The 22,259-nt window shown below is 39.4% G+C and overlaps 2 protein-coding genes across 6 annotated transcripts in view; one reads left to right on the top strand and one right to left on the bottom strand.

The window, feature by feature from the left end:
• Positions 1-14,314, bottom strand: part of LOC146327341 (uncharacterized) — a 57,655-nt gene extending 43,341 nt beyond the window's left edge. Inside the window, exon 1 of the mRNA XM_084716251.1 lies at positions 14,238-14,314. Within this exon, the coding sequence (XP_084572377.1) occupies positions 14,238-14,314 (77 nt within the window). The remainder of the gene's footprint in view (positions 1-14,237) is intronic.
• Positions 1-22,259, top strand: part of LOC146327339 (RNA-binding protein Musashi homolog 2-like) — a 386,994-nt gene that overhangs the window by 281,524 nt on the left and 83,211 nt on the right. The gene's annotated exons all lie outside the window — the stretch shown is intronic.

Raw genomic sequence — 22,259 nt, 5'->3', positions numbered from 1 at the left:
TCTGAGTGATAATTATGAGTTATAAGTTGTAGCAAGACAACATGTTAGAGCAGTAGTGGTGATATGGTGAATAATGGGTTTATTTCCAATGAAAGATTGTGATTTCTGGCCAGCTTGCAGATGATATAAAGAAAGCATTTAGTTTGTGGCTTGTGGTCCTTGTAGCCCATTTTAACTGTATCAATGTGGGTGCCATCTAGGGCAAGGGCGATTCATCGATGAAATCAACATCATCGATTACGGAAATACATTGATTTGCATTTTGTATGTCGACGTGTCACCGTGACCTGCTGGTCAGAGCCTGCATTCACCCAGACAACAAGCTGCAAAGAGCAAGACTCGCCGCAATCACCTTAAGTGTGCGAGTATTTTAGGCTTAGTTCACACGGCAGGTCTTAATGCTCAATTCCTATTTTTTTCACAGATCCGATTTTTTTGTTTGGCGGATCACATTACTTTTTAAATGTGACCTAAATTTGACCTACATTGTTTCCCGTGTCCACAGTCCACGGCCCAGAACAGACCCGCATGCGCAGAAGAACAATAATAAAGACGTCAGGACATCACCCACAGCGCACTGTTTACAGTGTTGTGCCAAGAAATGCACCCCTGCCTTGAAATGCACCCCCTTACGTTATTCTGTTCGAAATCCATGTCTATTCTGTAGTTGCCACCAAGGAACCGGCGCACAATTGTGACGATTGTCACTCAGTTGCTCTAGAGTGACATAAAAGTTGCATTAAATGCAACGTGACCATTCAGACGGTGGGCATGTTGCAAAATATCAGACATGTGTCCAATATAGTACCACCTCTGGAAGCGACCCAGGTTGGATTTTAAAAAATCTGATTTCATGTGACTTGAACTGTTCACACGGTCATGAAAAAATCAGACCTGGGTCACATGTAGGCAAAAAGATTGGATTTGGGTCGCATTTCACTACCATGGCCTTAGACAGAGACACAGCAGTTTGACTGTCTTTAGCTCCTCAACCTAGACATGACTTATCACAGCAGGACAAACTGCTCTACATGAGTGCTGGAAGTGAAGCACCAAGTGACCTGTTGTCTTCCTGTGTCTGCAGCAGCAGCATCATCCTGTTTACTTTTTGCCAGCACCCAAACACCATATATGAGGATTATCAACATGTGGAACATGTTTCTGTTAGTAGAAGTCACTTCAGATTAGGGTTGGGCAATTGGACGAATATATCATCTATCGACAATGGCCTGAATTGCTTTTGTTGCCCGATTTTTAGGGTGATATTTGTCATTTTATTTTGCTAACGTAATAGTATGCAGAGTGACAGCCTCTGCTTTGCACCGCGCTCTCATCCAGTGGTGCAGTATACACCCACTCAGCCGACCATGAGTGTGGGGTACAGGGTAACGAGTGAGAGGGAAACAGCCTGCAGAGTCAGACTGTTTATACTGTTTTCACACGGTGAATTAAGGATTTATATTGACCAAACCAGAGTTGGTTGAGAGTTGGAAGAGTGGACAGACTAACAAAGACAGTTTTGTTGAGTTTTACATGTTTTTCTGTGTGTGTGTTTGCGAGGATTTAACGAGCCAATTAAGGTTATCTTAGAGAGATGAAAAAGAAAGACTAGTTAAAGAGAAAAACTTGAATTCAAAAGGTGTATTTCTCTGTTTAAAACAGAAAACAATTGCAAGAACATGCCATTTCTAGACACTTTGTCAGTTTATTTTGTCTACTGGACAGAGTGAACATATGTAGCACGTGTAACAGTGAATTCACTGCTTGTGCACATCTCCCACCTGAGACTGGAGAGGACGGGAGGAGGTGGGAGGGGCGAAAAAGATATCGTCAGTCGCCAATGGATGGGCTGACAATGATTGTTTAGAAAATTTTAACATATCGCCCAACTCTACTTAAGATAGATTTTCTAGATGTTTCTTCATCACCCTGTTGTCACTGCTGTTACACCATGTGCCATCAAACGGTGTTATTGGCCGTTTTGTACTTTCTGTTCACTTTATCATCCACATATGAGATAGAAATGGCCAAAACTAACGTTACAGACCCTCTGTAGTTCATTTCAATCTGCAGAATAATGATGAAAAGTTTTTTTTTTTTTGGCTCACACTGATACAAAAATAGACTGCCAGTGATCATGTAACCTGCATATGGCTCCAGAGATTAAATAACTCCATGTCATAACCAATTTAAGTTTGAAGTCAAAATCCTGATTGTCCAGTTCAGTGAAGGGTTGACAATCATTAGTGATTAAATGAATATGTATCACAGCTCCTTTTGATTTGAGGTCCAGTATTTTCTGACCAGGCATCTGACATGGAGTCACAGGGTGGAAATTAGACAAATTTCAAAATATGCCACTAGTGTCATTATTCTAATGTGCTTTATGTGTTTATTTTTCAGGATTATGATTGAGTAAAGTACTGAAACATTAATGAGACAAGTTTTTGATGGTACAATGGTGGTCGCCTGGCAATCATGTGATCACACACCATACATTGTGGAAATTCATAGTAAAGATATAATACAGTACAGATGTAATACAGAAACATTTACAATCATACTGAGCTCAATAGTACATTAAATTAAAGCAGGTAAAAGGCTTGCAGTGCCAAGAGCCTTACCTTGAATCTCACATGTGTACAGGGTCAGCAGCAAAATGTTTTTTAGCTACCAAAACCATCATAATGACATGTAAATTCAGTGTGTAAATATTGTGCAAAATGATTTTTTAGAGTTGCCTGTATCACTATAAAAAACTAGTGATACACAATGAAAAATACCACAGTGATGTCACAAACAAGTCTAGAATAAAATAGCATGTAAACATCACTCCCACAGCAATGGAAAATACATAACATATATGATATAGAACCATGAGCTGGGGGAACAATGTCTGCACCAGAGCAGCGACACATCCACAAGTATAAGGCAAAAAGCCACGTGTAAGCACAACAAATTCTTTACAAAAACAGCCTCAAATCAAAATCTTCGTTTAACCCTTTGGCGCCAAAGAGTCCAAGGTCCTCATTGGTAGTGTTGTTTTCCCAGTTGAATACCACAATATCTGAGAGTAGAAACATTAAGTGAAGCTTGTGAATTGCACTACTGCTGGGCTTCTGGTGTTATGGTTGCTAATGTTGAATCCGTGTTCTGAAATTCTTGTTTTCAGTGGTCTGGTCATTTTACCAACATAGCCAAGCTGCACAGGTACTTAAGCATATAAATGACATTGTTTGTGTTCCATGTGTTCACCCCTCTAATATCAAAAGATTTTTTGTGCGTGGGTGATTGAAGGTAGTGGTTTTGTGTGTGAAGTTGCACTGAGGGCAGTTGCCGAATCTGTAATTCCCAGAAGGACTAGATTATAACAAATGGGATGGAGTCAGTGTTGGAGGGGCTCTCACCAACATCCTTCTAGTGGCCCGAGCACAAAGTGTTATTGCCATTCATTAGAATATTAGGAGAAAAAATCTCTTCTCTTAAATATTGTAATTCTTTTTTTCCTGACTTGACTTTTTGATCGGTGAATATATATGTATAAATAACTAGCATTAAGTCCGTTAGCAAGATGCTAACACACGAAAATTAACATGTGGAAATTATGCCACAATCACAGTAATATTATTTGAAAAACTAATCCATTTTGCATTACAATCTTAAGATAAAACATAAAGGGTGTGCTTTGATTTACAAGCATATGCTTCCTCTGCTCTGTGGAAACAGACTTTTGCTAACTTAATCTGCTACTCTAGCTTCAACATTCAGTTTCCCAGTGGATTTAAAATACAGCCCAGGGCTCAATTAATCTTGGCCTGACATCTTATTTTACTTATTGTTTTCTTATGGCTCTAGTAACTTAAAGACCACCTCCAGGCAGGTTTTAAACAACGTAAGAATTAATTAATTGTGTCTGATATAAGTTCAAATAGCTTGTTAATACGGTTTACATGTAGCTCTACACTTTACCTTTACTTACATTTAGTGTTCAAGGATTCATGTTATTCAAGTTACTAAAGAGTAACTAGCCAAGCTAATTTGCCTATTCAAACAACAAACTATTTAGGCATTTAAGCATTTCTGAACAGATTTTAATCTGTGTGTGGAATCAGTGTGAATTTAATATTTTTATAATTAACTATAAGTAGAGCAGCAACTGTAAACTGTAAACTCAATATCTCACTGGAATCAAATCTAAAATTTTAATTAAAAAGGGTCTGATGAACCACAAAAACTAATAACCTGACATCAAACACTGAGTGAAGTTTATAAAAAATGAAGAACAGACATCAGTCAGTATCTTCACCCTGTCATCTGATGCTGAGATGATTGACTGTTTGCAGAGAGACAAATGGCTCTTTGTCTCAGCCAGCAGGAAGTTTATAACAGGTTGACAGTTTTTAACATTTGTGGCAAACTAAGCTAAAGTTTGACAAACAGCTCACGTTTTGTCTTGTTTCAGTTCACTATTAACCCTCGTGGGCCTTTTGTATTGCACGTACTTACAATAACAAGTGCAGATGTTATCGAGTAGTCTTGCAGTTACTTCACCTGTTAAATTTCGCTCTCTCCACCTGCGGCGTCTCCTCTCTGCCGTGCACTGACCTCACTCCATGTGTGTGTGACATTGAGGAGCTGCACAGACAACTGCAGGCTGTGCTGCTGCCACGTGATAATAAACTCCTGGGTGGTGTTTAATTTTCATCCATGGCTTCCTGCTTGTGAAATAAAAGGGGAGCGTGAGAAACCCAAGGTACGATTGTTTCCTCTGATTGGTTTATCTGCATGTCACTAGGGAAAGCATGAAACAGATAGTGTGCTTTGGCTGGGGAAAAAACTTTAGATGTGTCACATGTATGAACATAGAAATGCAACAGATAGACTGTACACTGTAGGGGCGCTTGGATAGTTCAGTTGGTAGAGCATGTGCCCCATACATGGAGGCTATGAGTCCTCAAGAATGTGCACTGTAGCACGATACAATGATGTCTCTGTGATGGTGCATTGTGGACACATTCTAAACCTTAACATTCTGATGTCATCATATTGCACAGCCCTAGTTCATGAATATGCAAACAGTCCCCGCCCTCTGCATCTCCCCCCACACCATGTAGTTTGCCTGCACTACTTGTAGTGCTGTACACAGCTCACCTTCGACTCTCATCAAATCACCATGTTCATTCCACAGGCATCCCACAGGCAGCCATAATTAATGAGCAACATGCTAACAGCTAGCACTGGCAGGCACCAGCTGTGTGTGTGTGTGTGTGAGCCTTGACAGCACTCACCAGAGAAACCTTTCTTTTTGTTCCTCCCATCTCTCTTCTCCCCTCTCTCGTCTCTGTATGTTCACAAAGTCACTTACGTTTCTCCTCCAATCAGCAGTCAACATGGACAGAGAGACTAAATAGTGTAAGGAGTTGAAAAGAGTAAATTCAGTGTGACTCCCTGCTGTTTTCTCCTCCGCAACCTCTGATCTGTCCCCGCCTCTGTCCCAAGAGCTCCCCTGCTCTCAGAAGATATCTAGCCTCTATTCCCCTTTGATGTGAACACACTATAATTAAGCCATACATTTTCAAACCATAAAGTGATCTTGAAGAAGTAGAGCGACAGGGTCATGCACAAGTGTATGTATCACAATGGTAATGTTGTGTTACAGTAATGGATTTTATGTATCGCTCTCAACAACATTGGAAATGCAACGGTACAGATCACAAGCCTTTGGCTTGTCAACTTTATCAGCTAATAATGTGTTGCTTGGCTTATTGTATCTTCTTTTCTCCATTTGCATCTAAAACAACCCATCTGTGCCACAGTTTTCACAATAGTGTAAGAAGCTGCACCTGCACCTTGGGTTCATTACGTGATATGCCCAGCTTGTCTGAATCCGCTATTTGAGACTTCCCATCCTCACCACAGCAAGAAATGCTCAGATATGATGTGTTTTGCTTATTTCATTCCTACATTACATGAAAAATACCACATGGACATGTAAACAAGGTTTCACTGGAGGGGATCTTTAACTATTTATGAAACAATCTGACTTTAATAGTGATGCCCTAATATGAACAACATAAGCAAATGTGACCATCTGAAGAACATTTTCCTATTCTCAGCTGAAATTTCACTTACTTTTTGTCATACAAGGGGCTCATATGAACGTGTCACGTCAGATTCAGCAAGCCACCTACTGTGTACTGTGATCTGCCTTTATGTATTTGCATGTGCATGAGACTTGTAAATTAGTATAAATAACGCCCCAATATATTACCATATAAGGCTGGGCTTCCTGCCCCATATGTCAGGAGGTGTTCATTCATGAAAATGGCATTGAAGAGTGATAAGAAGAACTTCACGAGTTCTGAGTGTGAAGTCCTGCCTTCAGAGGTCAATAAAGGAAAATCTGTCATTTTAACAGCATCAACAGTGAAATTAGATCTGCTAAAGCAAAGAAAGGGGAAACACAAGTGCTGTTAATGCCGTGTTACCTGAAGGTTGGACTGTCACTCATATAAAGAAGAAACATCAACAACAAGGTGAACAATGACTGCAAGGAGGAAGGGGTGAAGGGCAAGTTTCCATCATGGAGACTGAGGACAGAATAAGTGAGGATGTTCCCGTGGACAGCAACTTTATAAACCTGCATGTGCAGATATACAGCCAGTACATTTGACAGCAGGTAATAATGCATCACTAAATTAATGATGAGGGGCGTTATGTGTAAATTTACAACAATATTCTAATTAGAAATTCGGTCAAACAGAATAATGTTGACATAATTATGAGATGTAATGTATTTTTCAAACTCAAAATGTCTTCAAACTAATGAAATATACATTTATTAGTGAAATACTTTGGTTTGGATACCAGCAGACTGACTGCACATGACTCTACAACAGGTCTGAACCTGATAAATTGTGTTCATATCTGAAAGAAAATTCCAAATCTGAGAAAATTAGTGAATACAGCAAGTTCTCCTAAATCACTCATATGCACCATTTAAGAACAAATCTGTTTGTATGAGTGGTTCTTGCATGAGGTTCATTGATTATTTCCATATTATCTTAATGTCTACCAACAGGTTAGATTGTCTGTGAAATGGTTAATTTATTTTTGACATAATATTTTGTGTTTATGGCAGAGATAACACTACTGCTCCAGTAGTTCCAGAATCTACACAATATTAAAGTTCCTTTAAGAATCACAATCTAGTATCAGTAGTTTGGTATTGGAGATAAGTATGTAATAGTAATAACATTAACAATAAATCATGTGTGTTTGTGTGTGTGTATGAGTGTGTATGGAGTAGGGGTTGTCACTCATTGTCCCTCGAAGTGTGGCAGTTTAAGACATTCTACTGCTAGACTGCAGCTCTTTCTATGTTCTCCCAGTGGGATTGGTAATTTGTTTATGTTGTTTATGTAATGGAATTCAGGGTGTTGTTTTTTTGTATCTGTCTGTCTTGTTGGCCAGGCTGTGGTCACTGAGTCTGCACTTTGTCAGCGTGGTTCTTTGTTCGTAGGCACTGTGGTCAGGTCATTTGCCACAATGTACTATCTGTTTAGGTCCAGATAGCACTGAATTTTGCTGTGTACTTTTATGTGTGTTTTCCAATTGGTGATGTAGTTTTGTTTCTGTTGTGTTATAATTTGGTTGACTGTCATTTATTTGTTCTCAAACTGGTCCTGAGGCAGAACAGGTTTAGGATGTGAACTAAGTGTCAGGATCAGCTGAGTGAGTCAAAACACACTCCAGTACACATGAAAATCAAATACTAAGAATAATATAGCAGCATTCTATGACTTTACTTTCCTTTAATGTTAAATGTCAATTAAATTTATTAGACTATTGCTGTTTGACAACTGTATTTTTTCCTGCTTTGTCTCTGGGGGGTTGACCTTAAATTAAATATGCGTCACGTAATGCTGATATGAGATATAAAGCATAACCTGTTAACTGCTGTCAATCAAATAGTGAATAAGCTACTCTGTTGGGTTCATATATTTGTAAATCTGATTCTGAAAGAGTCAGTGCCTCACCAGCCATGAACCTCACTGCACGTCACTGATGCACTGGTACAGACACACCCACCCACACTCAGAGAGCGGAGGAGAGAGTGTTTCCCACTGTTACGGTAAAAAGCAACAACAGCAACAAACAAACAAAAATTGTAAATGGACGACCGAAGGTTTCCCAACTGTTCACCTCGCCAAACAAAAATATTGGCGTACGTGGTAGGCGGGAAGCACAGGTAGCTCTGTGGCCAGTGTTAGCCAAAATGAGAGCATCTCTCCCAGCCCTGACCACAGTGCTTGCCAATCTCCTGCCCCTGTTAACGTCACCACGACTATTTTTTTAATTTTGGGTGAGCCACCGTAACTTCCGTTGGGCCTTTTAATTACAAAAGTTAACACTGTTTCCAACTAGTAATCTCACTTTAACAAAAATCACTGGTATCATACTGTGGATGGCGACTAGCACACACAAGTTTCAGTCTGCAAGTTTATATTTATTTCAAATGGCACAGGATATCTCCTTATCTTCACTATGGATCATGTAGATCAGTATATCAGTTCATTAAGAAAACTGTCGTTTTATTCCTTTTAATGCATTTCATTTGATCTGGCTGGATTACTCTTTAAATTGATTGTAAGGAGAGAGAGAAACGAAGAATAATGGGTGAGCTACAATGACTTTTAACACGAGAGAGAGTGATTGGTCCAGACCTCACATGATAATAGCTCAATAAATGTTTTCTTTTTGTCAAATGGAAACTTTTTTGTCTTAAGGGTGTATTAAAATGCTGATTTTAATACTTAAAAATAAGTTAAGAAAATATATGTTCTCCCATTCATTTAAGGTGGGCCCAGGCCCGTTAGGCCCACCCATAACCAGACAATTGCACAAGTCCCTCCAATCTGAGTCCCAAGCAAGTATCAAGTAATTCGGTCCAAGTCTCAAGCAAGTCCCAAGTTTTTTTGTCATGGGCAAGTCAAGTCAAGTCAAGTCACAAGGTTATGTCAAGTCAAGTCGAGTCAAGTCACAAGGTTGTCGAGTCAAGTCAAGTCGCAGATTATGTCAAGTCTCTCACTATTGTTTCTCATCCAAAAAAGAGCATGCAGTCTAGTCTGCATGGATTAAAGCATAAAGCTGTTAATTTGATCTATTCTTACATTACATGTTTGACCATTAAGACCAAGGTAGATGGGGAAAGGCTACATTCCAATAAAGATGTGACATGTTTCAAACCAAATTGTAGTTTTTGTATCCAAAGTTGACCACTTTTGGGACACTCGTAGTTGCCATGATTCCTGCTGAAGGGGGGGGGAGACTAACAGTAGTCAGGTCTGTTGTCCTGGGCCCAGGTTAGAGGGTGCAGGGGGTGCCAGGACCATAGATACAGAAACTATAAACATTAAATTATGGAGTAATTATTTAAAATATTTCAAAACAGGCCTATTTGTGGAAAAAAATCTAATATTTGAGTTATCATAATAGCTCCCCCCCCCCCCCCCGCCCCAGTTGTCCTTAATATAGTGAAGAACCCCCCAAAAAACACACACAAATGCTTTGCCCATCAAACTTTGACGTTGTCTTTTTTTTGTTCAGTATGCTCTATGTGCGGTTGGTAGAAGTCCGATGCACAGAGAAGAAAATAAAAGAGAAGAAAAGAAGAAGAAAATAGAGGCTTTAGAGATTTATTAAATATTTTTTAAAAAGGTGATGACCATAAAGCTGAGACCTTTACAGTCTATGGCTGAGACGAGCAAAGTCAACGTAGCGCAGGGTAAAAAAAAACTAACAAAACAAAAACAAACAGCGAAGCCATGTGTTTACCAGCCTTGTAACGTAATACTGTCCAGCTCTAATGTTAACATCCATAGGTATAGAAGCCACGACACGTCAGGTTTTTGACAGAACAGCTGACTGACTGTCAGAGAGGAGGCAGAGAGAGGAGGAGAGCAGAGCGCTGCGGTCAGGTGAAGGAGGGGCTCGTTGCACCGTGGCGAAGCGGGCGCGCGAGGGGGGAGGCAGAGAGAGGAGAGAGCAGCAGTCAGGTGAACGAGTGATGCGGGAGGGGCTCGTTTGTCGTGTCTCAAGTCGAGGGGAGTCATCTTGTCTCAAGTCGACTCGAGTCTCGAGTCTCTGACCCTCCAAGTCCGAGTCGAGATGCAAGTCGTCAAATTTGCGACTCGAGTCGACTCGAGTCCAAGTCCCTATGACTCGAGTCCAATTGTCTGCCCATAACGCTGTGCCTGATGGATGGATAGATGCATAAATAAATAAATGAATGAATGAATCAATAAATAAATAAAACAGTGTTCCACTGCTAAAATAAAAAATGTGAACACAAATCAGTGTTAACTGTTTATTCAGGTCCAAATGCTCTGTAATCATGGTAATGGGGTCCTTTGACATGAGGGTCCTGCAAGGACCCCAACGACGACCACACTCATTCCAGCCCAGGCGCCCCCCCCTCCCAAAGCAAAAAAGCTAGGGGAAACACTGATATATATATAAAGTCACCAGAGGGTTTAAAATATTTTTGCATGATTTAAAGAGATGACCAACAGTCGACCTTTGAAACTGCCCCTTGTTGGCTCAGCAGTCCAATATCAATGAATGTGTAACGACTCCAAGATCCACTTTTGGGACACATACACAGACACACACACACACACACACACACCAGCGAGCTCCCACTGGGTGTAGAAATTGGATGCCATTTGTGACGATGCTATCATGGTGTGTGCTGTATGTAAATGACTTTGACACTTGGGAGTAAACTGGGTGCAGAAAGAGATGGTGATGGTGATAGTGAAAACATGAAGAGCACCCTAATTGAGAGAAACAAACAAATGTGTAGCCAGTGTTACTCAGAAACTTTGAGTGACTGAATTTTCTCATTTGTCCCTGGCTTTTATTAGCTGCACAGTCGGCAGTAACAGATCCCCAGAATATTTACTCACACATCTTGTAGAACAGCAGCTGTTATATCCATTCTCACATATTGGACTCTCTGTAGGCTTTGTTTTGTAGAGGTTTTTTTTTTTCAGGGAGAAATACAAGTGTGATTTTCTGTGCTTCTCTTTTTATTGCCAGACTAATCAATAGTTATTATATCTTAGCTTCCTATGTGGGTGGCTCTGAGCTTTGTGTTGTTGTTTTTATTTGGCAGCTGGCTGGAGTAAATGGAAGGAAACCCACAGATGAGATGATGTCTCTGTTAGCTAACACATCATATTCCTCCTGTGTTCACATGTGACACGCCAATCTATACAGTCTCTCTACAGTTTGTCTTTGATGACAGTTAAAGTACAGACACACCAGTTATGTAGTAATGTCAGCAAAGACGAACAATAGTGAAAAAGCAGAGTAGACTGATGTCACCCAGATTTTAAATGGGTCATATGCTTTTAGTGAATTTCACTGATTCATAGTGTTATGCAGTCACGCAGTGTTAATTAGTCATTTATGCAGTGTTACAAAGTCAGTAGGGTTGGGTGGTTGGACGAATATAACATTGATGATTGATTCATTTGTCGTATTATTTTGCCAATGTAATGGTCTGCAGAGTGCCAGCCGCTGCTCTGCAACAAACTCTCATCCAGGAGCACAGGACACACCCACTCAGCTGGACCATGAGTGCTCTGAACTGGGTGAGGAGTGAGAGGAAAACAGTCTCAAGTGTCGGACTCTTTGCATTCATTGTATGCTGTGAATTAAGGATTTAATTTGACCAAACCAGAGTTGGTGATTGTTGGATGAATGGACAGACTAACAAAGATGGTTTTGGTGAGTTTTACATATTTCATGTTGATTTTGAATGAAGTGTGTTTTATGAAGAGTAAAGCTCGACTTAGTTCAATGAAAAGAGAGAAACTTGAAGTCGAAGGTGTATGGTTGTATATCTCTGTTTCAAAAGGAAAATAGGTATGACAAGATTTAATGGCTTACCACTTTGTGAGTTCTTTTTGTTTGTTGGGCACACATCTCCCAGCTGAGACCTAATAAGTCAGGAGGAGATGGGAAGGGGGACGAGATATCGCCAATCACTGATGGATGGGCTGAGGGTGGTCGGTTGGAAAATATAATATTTCAACATATCGCCCAACCCTAATAGTCAGACAAACACATGAAAAATTGTCAAAATTGCAAAAGCTGTGGTGAATGCCTGGAGAAATGAGCCACACTGCTCTGACTTGCTCATTTGTATTTTACTCTTTACTTCTACAAGAGATGTCATTCAGTCCATATAAAGTGTTGTCCACTTTGCGCCAATGTTTTGGGTTTGGAACAGCTCTGAAGACGCTGAGGGACACAGTAAATGTGATAGAAGAACACAAAGGTTCCAAGGGCTTGAAAACTGAGAAATAACAATTTAAAAAAACACTCAAATATATTACTCCTAGAGTAAATAACAAAAAATTTAATCCCCATTAAAGTAACTAAATGAACTAGAATATTTGAATTTTCTTAAGAAAATGTGTGTGATTGCTGCATCTGCTGCTGCTGCCTCTGACTGGCAACCTTTTGAAAGAGTGCCAACAAGAAGTTTTGGCAATGCATGTATGAAAAAAATACCCAAAATTGGTTGTAATTGAATAAACAATTCAAGAGACATGCCATTTTATTAATGGCCACAGGGTGGCACCTGTTGGTATCATGCTTCAATATGTTGTGCACATGCTTATGGAGAAGCTGTGTACCAAGTTTCATTGATTTTTGAGTCTCATATGGGTTAAGTTTTTGTTTCTGTGTCCTGAGCCCCTCCCACTAGATGAGCAGCACATGCTTCATGCACACAAGCAACAGTTTTCGAGGCTACTGTGTGCGAGTACAGACCAACAGACATCAGCTGTGTGTAATAAACCTGACACCTGACAGTAAAAACCACCAAGAGAGGAGAGAAACTACATTTAAAAACATAAAGATTCAGTGTGAAGATACAGAAATACTGAGAGCTGAACATAAAGAGACTTTTAAAAATGTCTTTCTCTCTACTCTCCCATAGACACATGAGCTCACAACACTCACTTGTTTGAGGGTTCACCCTGGACAAGTTGCCAGTTCATTGCAGGGCTGACACATAGAGACAGACAACCACTCACAGTCACATTCACACCTACGGGCAATTTAGAGTCACCAATTAACCTAGCATGCATGTCTTTGGACTGTGGGAGGACGCCGGAGAACCTGCCAGCTGGGCGATTCAAACTCAGGCACCACTGTGCCGCCCCCTCATTAGACTCTTTTTTTCTTTATTAAAATCCTTTTTTATAGCGACTTTTCCTGCAGTAGTTTCCTTCATTGATTCAGAGTCTTAGTGGCACGGGGCAGATTCTCTAAATGCTGAAAACAGAGCCAAAGAGAGGTTGCAGAAATCTAGTTCTCTCTCAGAACACCTGATTTGCAATATGCATAAATTTCATAAAAAGAATAGGTTTTTATGAAATTATTTCTCAATTATGCCAAAACAGTGGTGCCTACTGTAGCTTTAAAGACAAGGGAACTGAATAAATATTTAATTTTAATGTTACATTACCACCTCCTGTAGGGAGAATGGTATGAAAAGTTTCGCACTTCAGTGTTGCTGTATGTACGATATTCATAAATATGGTCACGATCCAATTCAGCATTGAATACATATGGCAGGTTAACCCTTGAGGCCCCCCTTAGGTCCCAAAATAGCCCCTCTCATAAAAGTGTAGTAAAAATATAATATATACTTTTCTTTTCACTTTCATCACATCAGATCTTTTAAACAACTTCAGACCTAACCATATATAAAGATAACCAGATATAAAGTGTTTTATTATTTTTTTTGAAATATTTTTTATGTTTTATGTTATGCCCATGTCATAAGAACCCCTGATTTTTTCAATGAGAAAAACATAAAATATGCAGTATTTTCCAAAAATTAGGTGCAAAGTGGAATATTTGGAATGAGGTTATTACAGCCTTGATTAGATCAATAATTGATAATGACATTGATTTTGATGCATTACTTTTGGAGCAATGAGAGTTTATTAAAAAAAACTTAAAATAAATAAAAAATCTAATCTTTTCAACAATGTTAGACAACTTTTTTTTTTTTTTTTTTATGTTTTTATGCCCTTTTTGTCATGTCATGTGTTTTGTCATGTGCGTGTTGACAATTCAAGGCATAAACCACAGATCTCTGTGAGATGCATTTTACATGCATGTGCTCCACATTTGGTGCACTGGTTCCACACCCTTCTGTGCTGTTGGCACAAGACACGCAGTCTGGAGGGCACTGGCTGTGGCTCCTCCTCTTCCTCTTCCTGACCATGGTTGCTTGTACAACCAGGCTGGCTGCAGACGGTCCTCGTGGCAAATGGCTCCTCTTTGCCATGGCCGGGGCGATGAGAGCACTGCCAGCCTGCTCCAAGAAGAGATGCTGTCTGAAGCACTTGGCGCTGTTTCAGCTGGGGTCCACAGAGGTGAACAGGACATAGGCATTATAGTATGATATGTCTATCATGTGGTAGAGCAGAAACATGGGCCACCTGCCTGTCTGCTGATGGCAGGAGTAGGTGCCACAAACCTGCAAGAGAAGGCCTTGGGGCAAGATAGGAGGGGGAAAGAACAGCAGGGCCTCTTCATTTGTGGGAGACCACAGGATTTCCCCATTTCTTGATGTCCATGGAGAGTTGTCATCCTCCATTGCCTCTTCCTCTTCTTTCTTCTCCTCTTTCTCCTCCTCCAAGCTGCAGGGCCCCTCTGTGCCTGGCAGGAATTCCTCCCCTGATCCCTCCGGGCTTTCAGATGAATCCTCACTGCTGGTAACACCCTCCTCAGTAACATCCCTCTCAGTAACATGCTGCTCACTCTCCTCACACTCTTGCTGCAAGACTGTAGCAAGAGCCTCCTCTAGTTTTAGGCTTCTCTTCATGGCTGTCTGCTGGAGAAATGACCAGCCAGACAAGGCTGCAAACTATTCTCACAGACTTCAAACATGCACCTGCATAAACATGCTATACCACACATCCAATAGGAGAAAAGATCTTGATCAAGAAAATATATAAATAGAGACCATTTGGCTTTTGACGATTCAAATTTCACACAAACACACACACACACACACACAGGCAGACAAAATATGTTGTCAACCACATCCACACCACTCTTTTATATCAATCCCAATACACCAAGACCATTTTTATGGTAGCTGAGTGGGAGAGGGTGTAGGGGTGGGGGGTCAAATGCAAATGATATGTCGGGGCTACAAGAGATTTGGATTACACCAGACAAGCAGTATGGAAGCAGTTGTTGTTGATGTTTTTGTGGGGGTTGTTTTTTGATTGAAAACGGGCCAAGGTTTGGGACATTCAGCAATGCTGTTTTCCTGTGAAACTCCAGGACTAACAACGCATCAAGCCATGTCTTCAAAAGTTTGATAATCAGTTTACAGAAAAACTAAACAATATGAAGAAATAACTGATAAGTTTTGTTCGGGGTGCTCTAAATATGGTGTGTATCAAATTTGGTGAAGATTGGATGGAATATGTGCCAAAAGAAGCGAAAATTTTGTTTATCAAAAAATCCAATTTGGTGGAAAATGTTTGGGCATGGCCTATGTAATTTGAATCGGCTTCATCCAATGAACCTGCTGTACAAATATCTTTCTTCTGTTCTTTACAGTGCATGAGTTATTAGCCAAAATGTAAAATGCTTACAGTAGACTGATTGTGCAGTAGTACACAATCAATTAATATACATTGCTTCTGTTGCATTTGTGGAATGTACAACTTGTTCTTCTGAGAGATGGCTGCTGGAACAAAGCTATTTTTATGCCACTTTGTTCTACACCTTGGGACTTTAAACATCTACCCAGAAGGAAGAAGCTAAAATTCACTGTACAAAGGGTGAGAGTCATCATTTCAAACCGAGCTGGTTACTCACTGAAACAGTGTTGTGTACAGATGTGCTGGGATAAGCTGTGATCAGCAGACCATTTAGCAGTTTGATTCAGGGAGTTTCTGTTCTTTGAAGATAGGTTTCCAAATGATGCCACCAAAGAAAAAGATGAAATTGATCCAATAAAGGCATGATATAATGTGGAAATGGAAGTTTACTCAAATGAACAGCGGAGCTTCACAGTTTGTTTCAAAGTTAAGTTTTGAGTCACTAATTGTCTGAAGATATTTTTAAGATTGCACACATTCCACTGCCTGAGCTTTAATGGCTCTGACTTCCCATTTGCATGTCTTCTAAAATCAAGTCATGTCTTTTTTATTTATTTACTTTTTTTTATTAAACCTTTATTTGAGTAGGTGAGTCTGGACCCTTGGTCAAGATAGGGACAGAACAGTGTTTCAAACAGCATACACACAAACATTATAAACACATGAACAAGGCTTACCACTTTGACTTCAACTTGAGGTTTTCCGCCTGGGGTGGAGCACATCACTAACCAATTAAAAATCATATTTAGTTGAGGCCCATGTCTCAGATGTCTGTGAGTTTCCCCACTAAATTTTTCACAAGGTTTTATATCAATAACTCAAGGTCCAAAGAGGTCAAATTATGTAATATTTCACAAAGTAAAGACAGACCAATGAAAGCAGATTTGTCAGAATCAGAAAGATCTTTATTGTCATTATACTCACTTTACAATGAAACTGTAAATGGCTTCTCTCCATACATCAGAAAAATATAGACAGAAAAAATTAAAACATAAGTAGTAGCAGCAGTAATAGCAGCTTTAAAAGAAATTGAAGGATCTGCACATTGTGCTAATTCTTCACATTTTGCAGGTGACTTAGAGGTAATGGGTAAAAATTGAATAAATAGATGCTAGAACTAACAGCTACAATTTGTGCAAATTGTGTCTGTAGTTGCAGTATCAGACCAGGGGCATGTCTGTGCTAATAACAGTGTTTGGCGTGTGTTTCTGTGTGTGTGCATGCATATTTCGCTCTCTGAAGGTGTACATGTGTGTATTCTTACACACACCTTCAGAGTTCTCACTCTGATCTCGTCCATCTTGTTTATGAGAGACCTCAAGATGGTGAGGAAAAGGCTTGGAGGCACCGGTCTGTACAGGTCAACCGTTAGCCAAGCACATAGCCCAACCCACTTCCCCTGCTTCTGTTTACTCTCCCTCCACCGCTTGCATTGTTTTGCTGGCAATTCCAATAGCCTCTGGGATCTGTCAGATCTCCTGGGGGATGAAAGAAGTGTCAAAACTGAACTCTGTGTGATGGTTCCTGACATAAAGTAGCAGGGGTCAATCAAATGTCTTAAAGGCTGTTATTGTAATGAGAAAGAGCTGACAGACCAGAGCTAAAACAAAAAGAAGGAAACTGTGAATCAGAGCTCCATTAAACATCCCACAGATGTATATTGTGATCCTTCAAAGTGACACAGGCCTCTGGGTTGGTATAGACCTGCCTGCCTGTTTTAAAAGTAGCATCACATTCATTGTTGCTGTGAACTTTCTGTTCAGACAGATTACTGACAATCTGTGAAAAGTCCAGCTTTTATCTTATGTTACGCTCTGCATTTCAGACCATTTAAACTGTGTCAGTTATGAGTCTCATGCTCATTATGTGAGAGTTGGCAGCCCTGCATGACACAATAGTATACAGCATCGACTGACAGTACAGTGACCTGTGGTCCTCCGAGGCATGCATAAACAATAGATCACCATAGTCAAGCAAGGGAAGCAACGCAGTCTCAACCTATTTTTCTTCAGGATTTTCAACGGGATTTGTTTCTGAAATAAGGGTTAAAAGTTGAGCAATCGTCAATTAAATTACCTAAATACTTGTACTTTGTCAATAATTAGATCTGACTGAAGGTCGGAAAGAGAAGGTATTGTTAGAAAACTGCATCAATTTACTTTTTTTGATCAAAAAACGCAATTTTCAAATGAATAAACTTTAATTGTACAATACAAAAGGCAGGCTGCAGGTATTCAAGTGATTGAGCAAGGGTGGCAACACTGACTGACTACAAATGACTGTACTGTCGGCATAGAAATGAATTGTATTAGCAATATTTTGACCTGAACTGTTAACATTAATGATAAACAAAAGTGGACCCAAGACTTGGAGAACCCCAGACATAACATCTAGTATCAAATTTGACACAAAGTCAACAGCCTGCTCAGACAACCCAGTGTTGAGCAGCCATTGCTTTGTTTGTGATTTTGTGTTTTTGTGTGTGATCCAGTGACGCAGTTATGTCAAAGTTTCCAAGAAACAGCCAGCAGAGAGCTCACTGATCATTTGTTTCCTAAAACAGGCAGATAGGGATGGACTTATTGCATACATTGATTGGTGTTTACAGTAGCCAATAGCATTGTGCGTTATGCCCACTTGCCATGCAACTAAAGTGGTCCATGGATGTAAGCAGTCATGTTAGCTGACTCTTCCCAGACTCAAAGCTCAAGTAGTGAACACAGGCAGACAGAGACTAACACAGACCAGCAGACGCCAGTTTGAAAATAGGGAAGTAGTTACAGAAGTGGCATGGCGTTCTTGCTGGGTTTGGCTATCAGCAGACCAGCTTAACCCTGTCAGACCTCAAAGCGTCAAAACTGGGTTTAAAAACAAGTTGGAGACATTGTGTGCCAGGAGATGCAGCACACATACTTTTATGTCTCTTTTTTATTTATTTTCTTACAACAATCTCTTGCTGAGCAGGAACAGCTAGATGTCTTTTGGTTTTAGTTACTATGAAGTATAGCAATAATGTTGCTGAAGTAAAACTGAAGAAGACTGACATGATTTAGCCTATATTGTTTTTGGAAATATGACTCATAATTTACATCACATAGAAGTGTATTTTTCAACTTTTCCTCGTGGTCTAGCATTAAAAAAGCAAACTAAAATAGAAATAAAATGTAATATCAAGTTGCAGTACTTTGAAATCAAGTTACATATCAAATCAGAACCCAACTATTGTGGTAGCATTAACTTGGGAGACAAGCAGTGTTGCCAACTTGGCGACTTTCTCACTAAATCTGGCAACTTTCCAAATCCTCTTGCCGACTTTTTTGCCAAAACCAATTAGCAACAAATCTAGTGACTTTTTCTGGTATTATTGGAGACTTTTCTGGTGTTTTGGAGACTCTGACATGAAAGCACGTATTGTTCTGCAGTTACTGTCCTCATCAAGTAGCAGGTGCTGCCGGGAGCCCCTCCCCTGTCCCAAAGCGCTCACAGACGGTCAGTTTCACAGTTGCCTTGCACAGCGATCCCAGCTTCAGTCAGAGCAGAGAGGAGACCCGCACCACTCCACATTCAGACTGCAAATGAGTCACGCGTGCACACATCTGCTGCTGATCCCACCCTGGCTTACAAAGCTGGATGTAAATGTAAATGCTTCTTCATTGTCACATTACAATTAATAAAATAAATCAGCTGCTTATTCATCTAAGTCAGCTCCCTCAGTTGCTGAACCTGCCATAGAAAGCCTTGACCAAAATGAAGATGACGTACTCTCTCTGTGAGCCAGCACAGTGTGTGTGTGTGTGTGTGGGGGGTCTAAAAAAAAGGGCCACACTAGTTGCCATCATTTTCTCATTTTCTTCTTTTCAGTTGTCTCTTTTTGGTCTGTATAAAAAATTATAGTTAAAAAAAATCATGTTTTACTGTGACTTGTTGTAGGCTCCTAAGTGGAGCATAAGGTTAGAAACTAAACCAAACTTAAGAAAACGAATCTAGACAAAGCATTTAAGTCATGAATTTATTTTGAGAAGTGATGGCCTATTTCAATGGCAAAATAAAAAACAAAAACAAATCAGTCAACAGAAGAAAGTTCATTTGTAGTTCTAAACATATTTAGGGTGTTTTTTACTCACTTTTTGTCTCTCCCATGATGTTATTCCTCTCTCCAATAGCATCCATTACAATTACATGCAAATTGATAATTATGCAAACTAGGCGATGACATCGTTTAGCAACTTCTAGCGACTTTTAGGACAGCCAATAGCTACTTTCCTTACTTGGCAACACTGGAGACAAAGATATTGTCCCAACCCTACATATTATTCTGAAATCCAGTCATTGCAATCCTATGTAATGAAGATATAATTAACATCCTGGTGAATGCAAGTACGGACCAAAATAATACTGCTAACTGTATTCAGAACCATTCAGTCAAAGAAATTTATTCACTGCTATGAGCAATATAAGAAACTTTTGCAAAACAGTTATCCAGTTGAACAATATTTCAGCTGAAGCCTTTTTGTGAATCCAGGGAATTCAGAGGGCTGTTGAATGTGAGCCATTAAGTTACCATCCTTCACATATGAAATTGAAAACCGTCTTTTCAAAACCCTGAGCTTGACTGCTTATAAAACTAGCAAATAAAATATACAATAGAATGAATAAGATATATACTTTTTGAAGTAAAGAGCTACATTTAGCTGTCCCTGTTCAGCAGTGCCACAAGAAACTAATAAATAAAATAGATTATATGTGTGCTACCTCTCCTGGCACACAATGTCTCCACCTTGGTTTTAAACCTGGTTGCTGTAACTGTGCAGCGTGGCCTGTTGAAGCCAAGTAACAGATTGAGTTAACAACATGAAGTCAACAGATATTATTTTGTTTCCACAGAGGAAATATATGCTTAAAAGTTTGAGCACATGTCGTTTTATGTTCAGCGTTTGATGTAAAATAGACCAGTCTTTTAAGATAACATTATCGTAATAGCAATGCTCATTTCATTTAGGATGTTAATGGTTATTCCCATTATGTGTTAGCATCAAGCTAACAGACTAAGCTCTAGTTATTTAGCATATTGATTTAAATTTGTAAAAATAAATAAATTAATAATAATCACAATACTTAACAAAATAGATTTTCCCCCAACCCTAATAATATTATATGCACACAAGACAGCACCATATTTCATTCAGTATTCTTAAGTTTCATTCCATATATCAGACTTATAATGAATATATTCAGACTTTCATTCCATGTATTCAAACTCAAATTTCATATATTCAAGTTTAATTCCTTATAATGAAGTTTCATTCTTTATATTCAGACTTTCATTCCAGACATTCAGGTTTCATTCTGTATTTCAGTAGTGCCCAAACTGGGTGGCATGAAGCCACTGCCACCAAAGTTAAATGAATATCATATATGCAGGTGAAATAAACAACAGTTTGCTGATGCTGTCATGTCATGTTAACCTTATTGAAGTAAAATTCAACTTGGATTCCTTTTTATCAGTTATTGATTTATTAAAAGATGTGGGGTGGGGGGGCATGAATATTTTTTGGCTTCTGAAGTGGGGGCCACTGCTGTATATCAAGTTTAATTCCATATATTAAGCTGCATTCTTATTCTCAAACTTCACATTAGGTATATATTCATTTTCTAAATGGCATGTCATAATATATGTTTTCACTACACTTTATTGAACGTTATACTATGTAAACATTTCCTAGTAGATGCGTAAATTAATGATGCAACCCTAGACAAGTGTTAATGTTGCCTTGATACTTGATTTGAAAAAAAAAAAAAAAATCCATTGTGATTTGATGTTTGAGGATTCACATAGAGGGCAGCCAAGACTTCAGATCTGCCTGTATGAGAGACACAGCTCTCTCTCTCTCTCTCTCTCTCTCTCTCTCTCTCTCTCTCTCTCTCTCTCTCTCTCTGTGTGTGTGTGTGTGTGTGTGTGTGTGTGTGTGTGTGTGTGTGTATGCGTGCAGTAATACAGGTGTGCCTTACAAATCTTGATAAGTGTGAGATTCCATTCCAACGCTTTGATAATTGCTACTAGCACTTATTACACACCTCAGATTGAAAAATTGCATGTTGTCATTCAGAGAACAGGTGGCAAGTGACAGCTGACAAAATAAAGGTTTTATGTTTTTATTTTCCCATCTAACACGAAGAAGCTGGAGTTTGTATTGATGGGTTGTATGCTGTGTAGAACAAAGATGGTGGGCTGGAGAGTGACTAGGCCTGTTCAGACTAGTTAGCTTCCATTTATTCTCTCCACTCATCCTCTTTCTGTCTCCAACACTGGAAACATTGTGGCTAGTATTTGGGATTAAAGTTTTTAAGGAACATATCTAATTTGTCTGATTTATCTGACCAGTGTTCCCATTGTGATTTTATTTGCATTTATTTTGGATCAATGATAACTCTACACAGGAGGTCTAAAGAATCAAACAACTGCTGAGCACTGCTTCATCTTTTTCATGAAAAATAAAGATTAAATGATGTTATTTCTGCAAAATTGAAACCCAGTTCTGCCTCACACAA

Source organism: Lutjanus erythropterus, chromosome 4, assembly GCF_056507025.1.
Source record: "Lutjanus erythropterus isolate fLutEry1 chromosome 4, fLutEry1.hap2, whole genome shotgun sequence".
Lineage (NCBI taxonomy): Eukaryota > Metazoa > Chordata > Actinopteri > Lutjaniformes > Lutjanidae > Lutjanus > Lutjanus erythropterus.
This window is presented reverse-complemented; position numbering and strand designations above follow the sequence as displayed.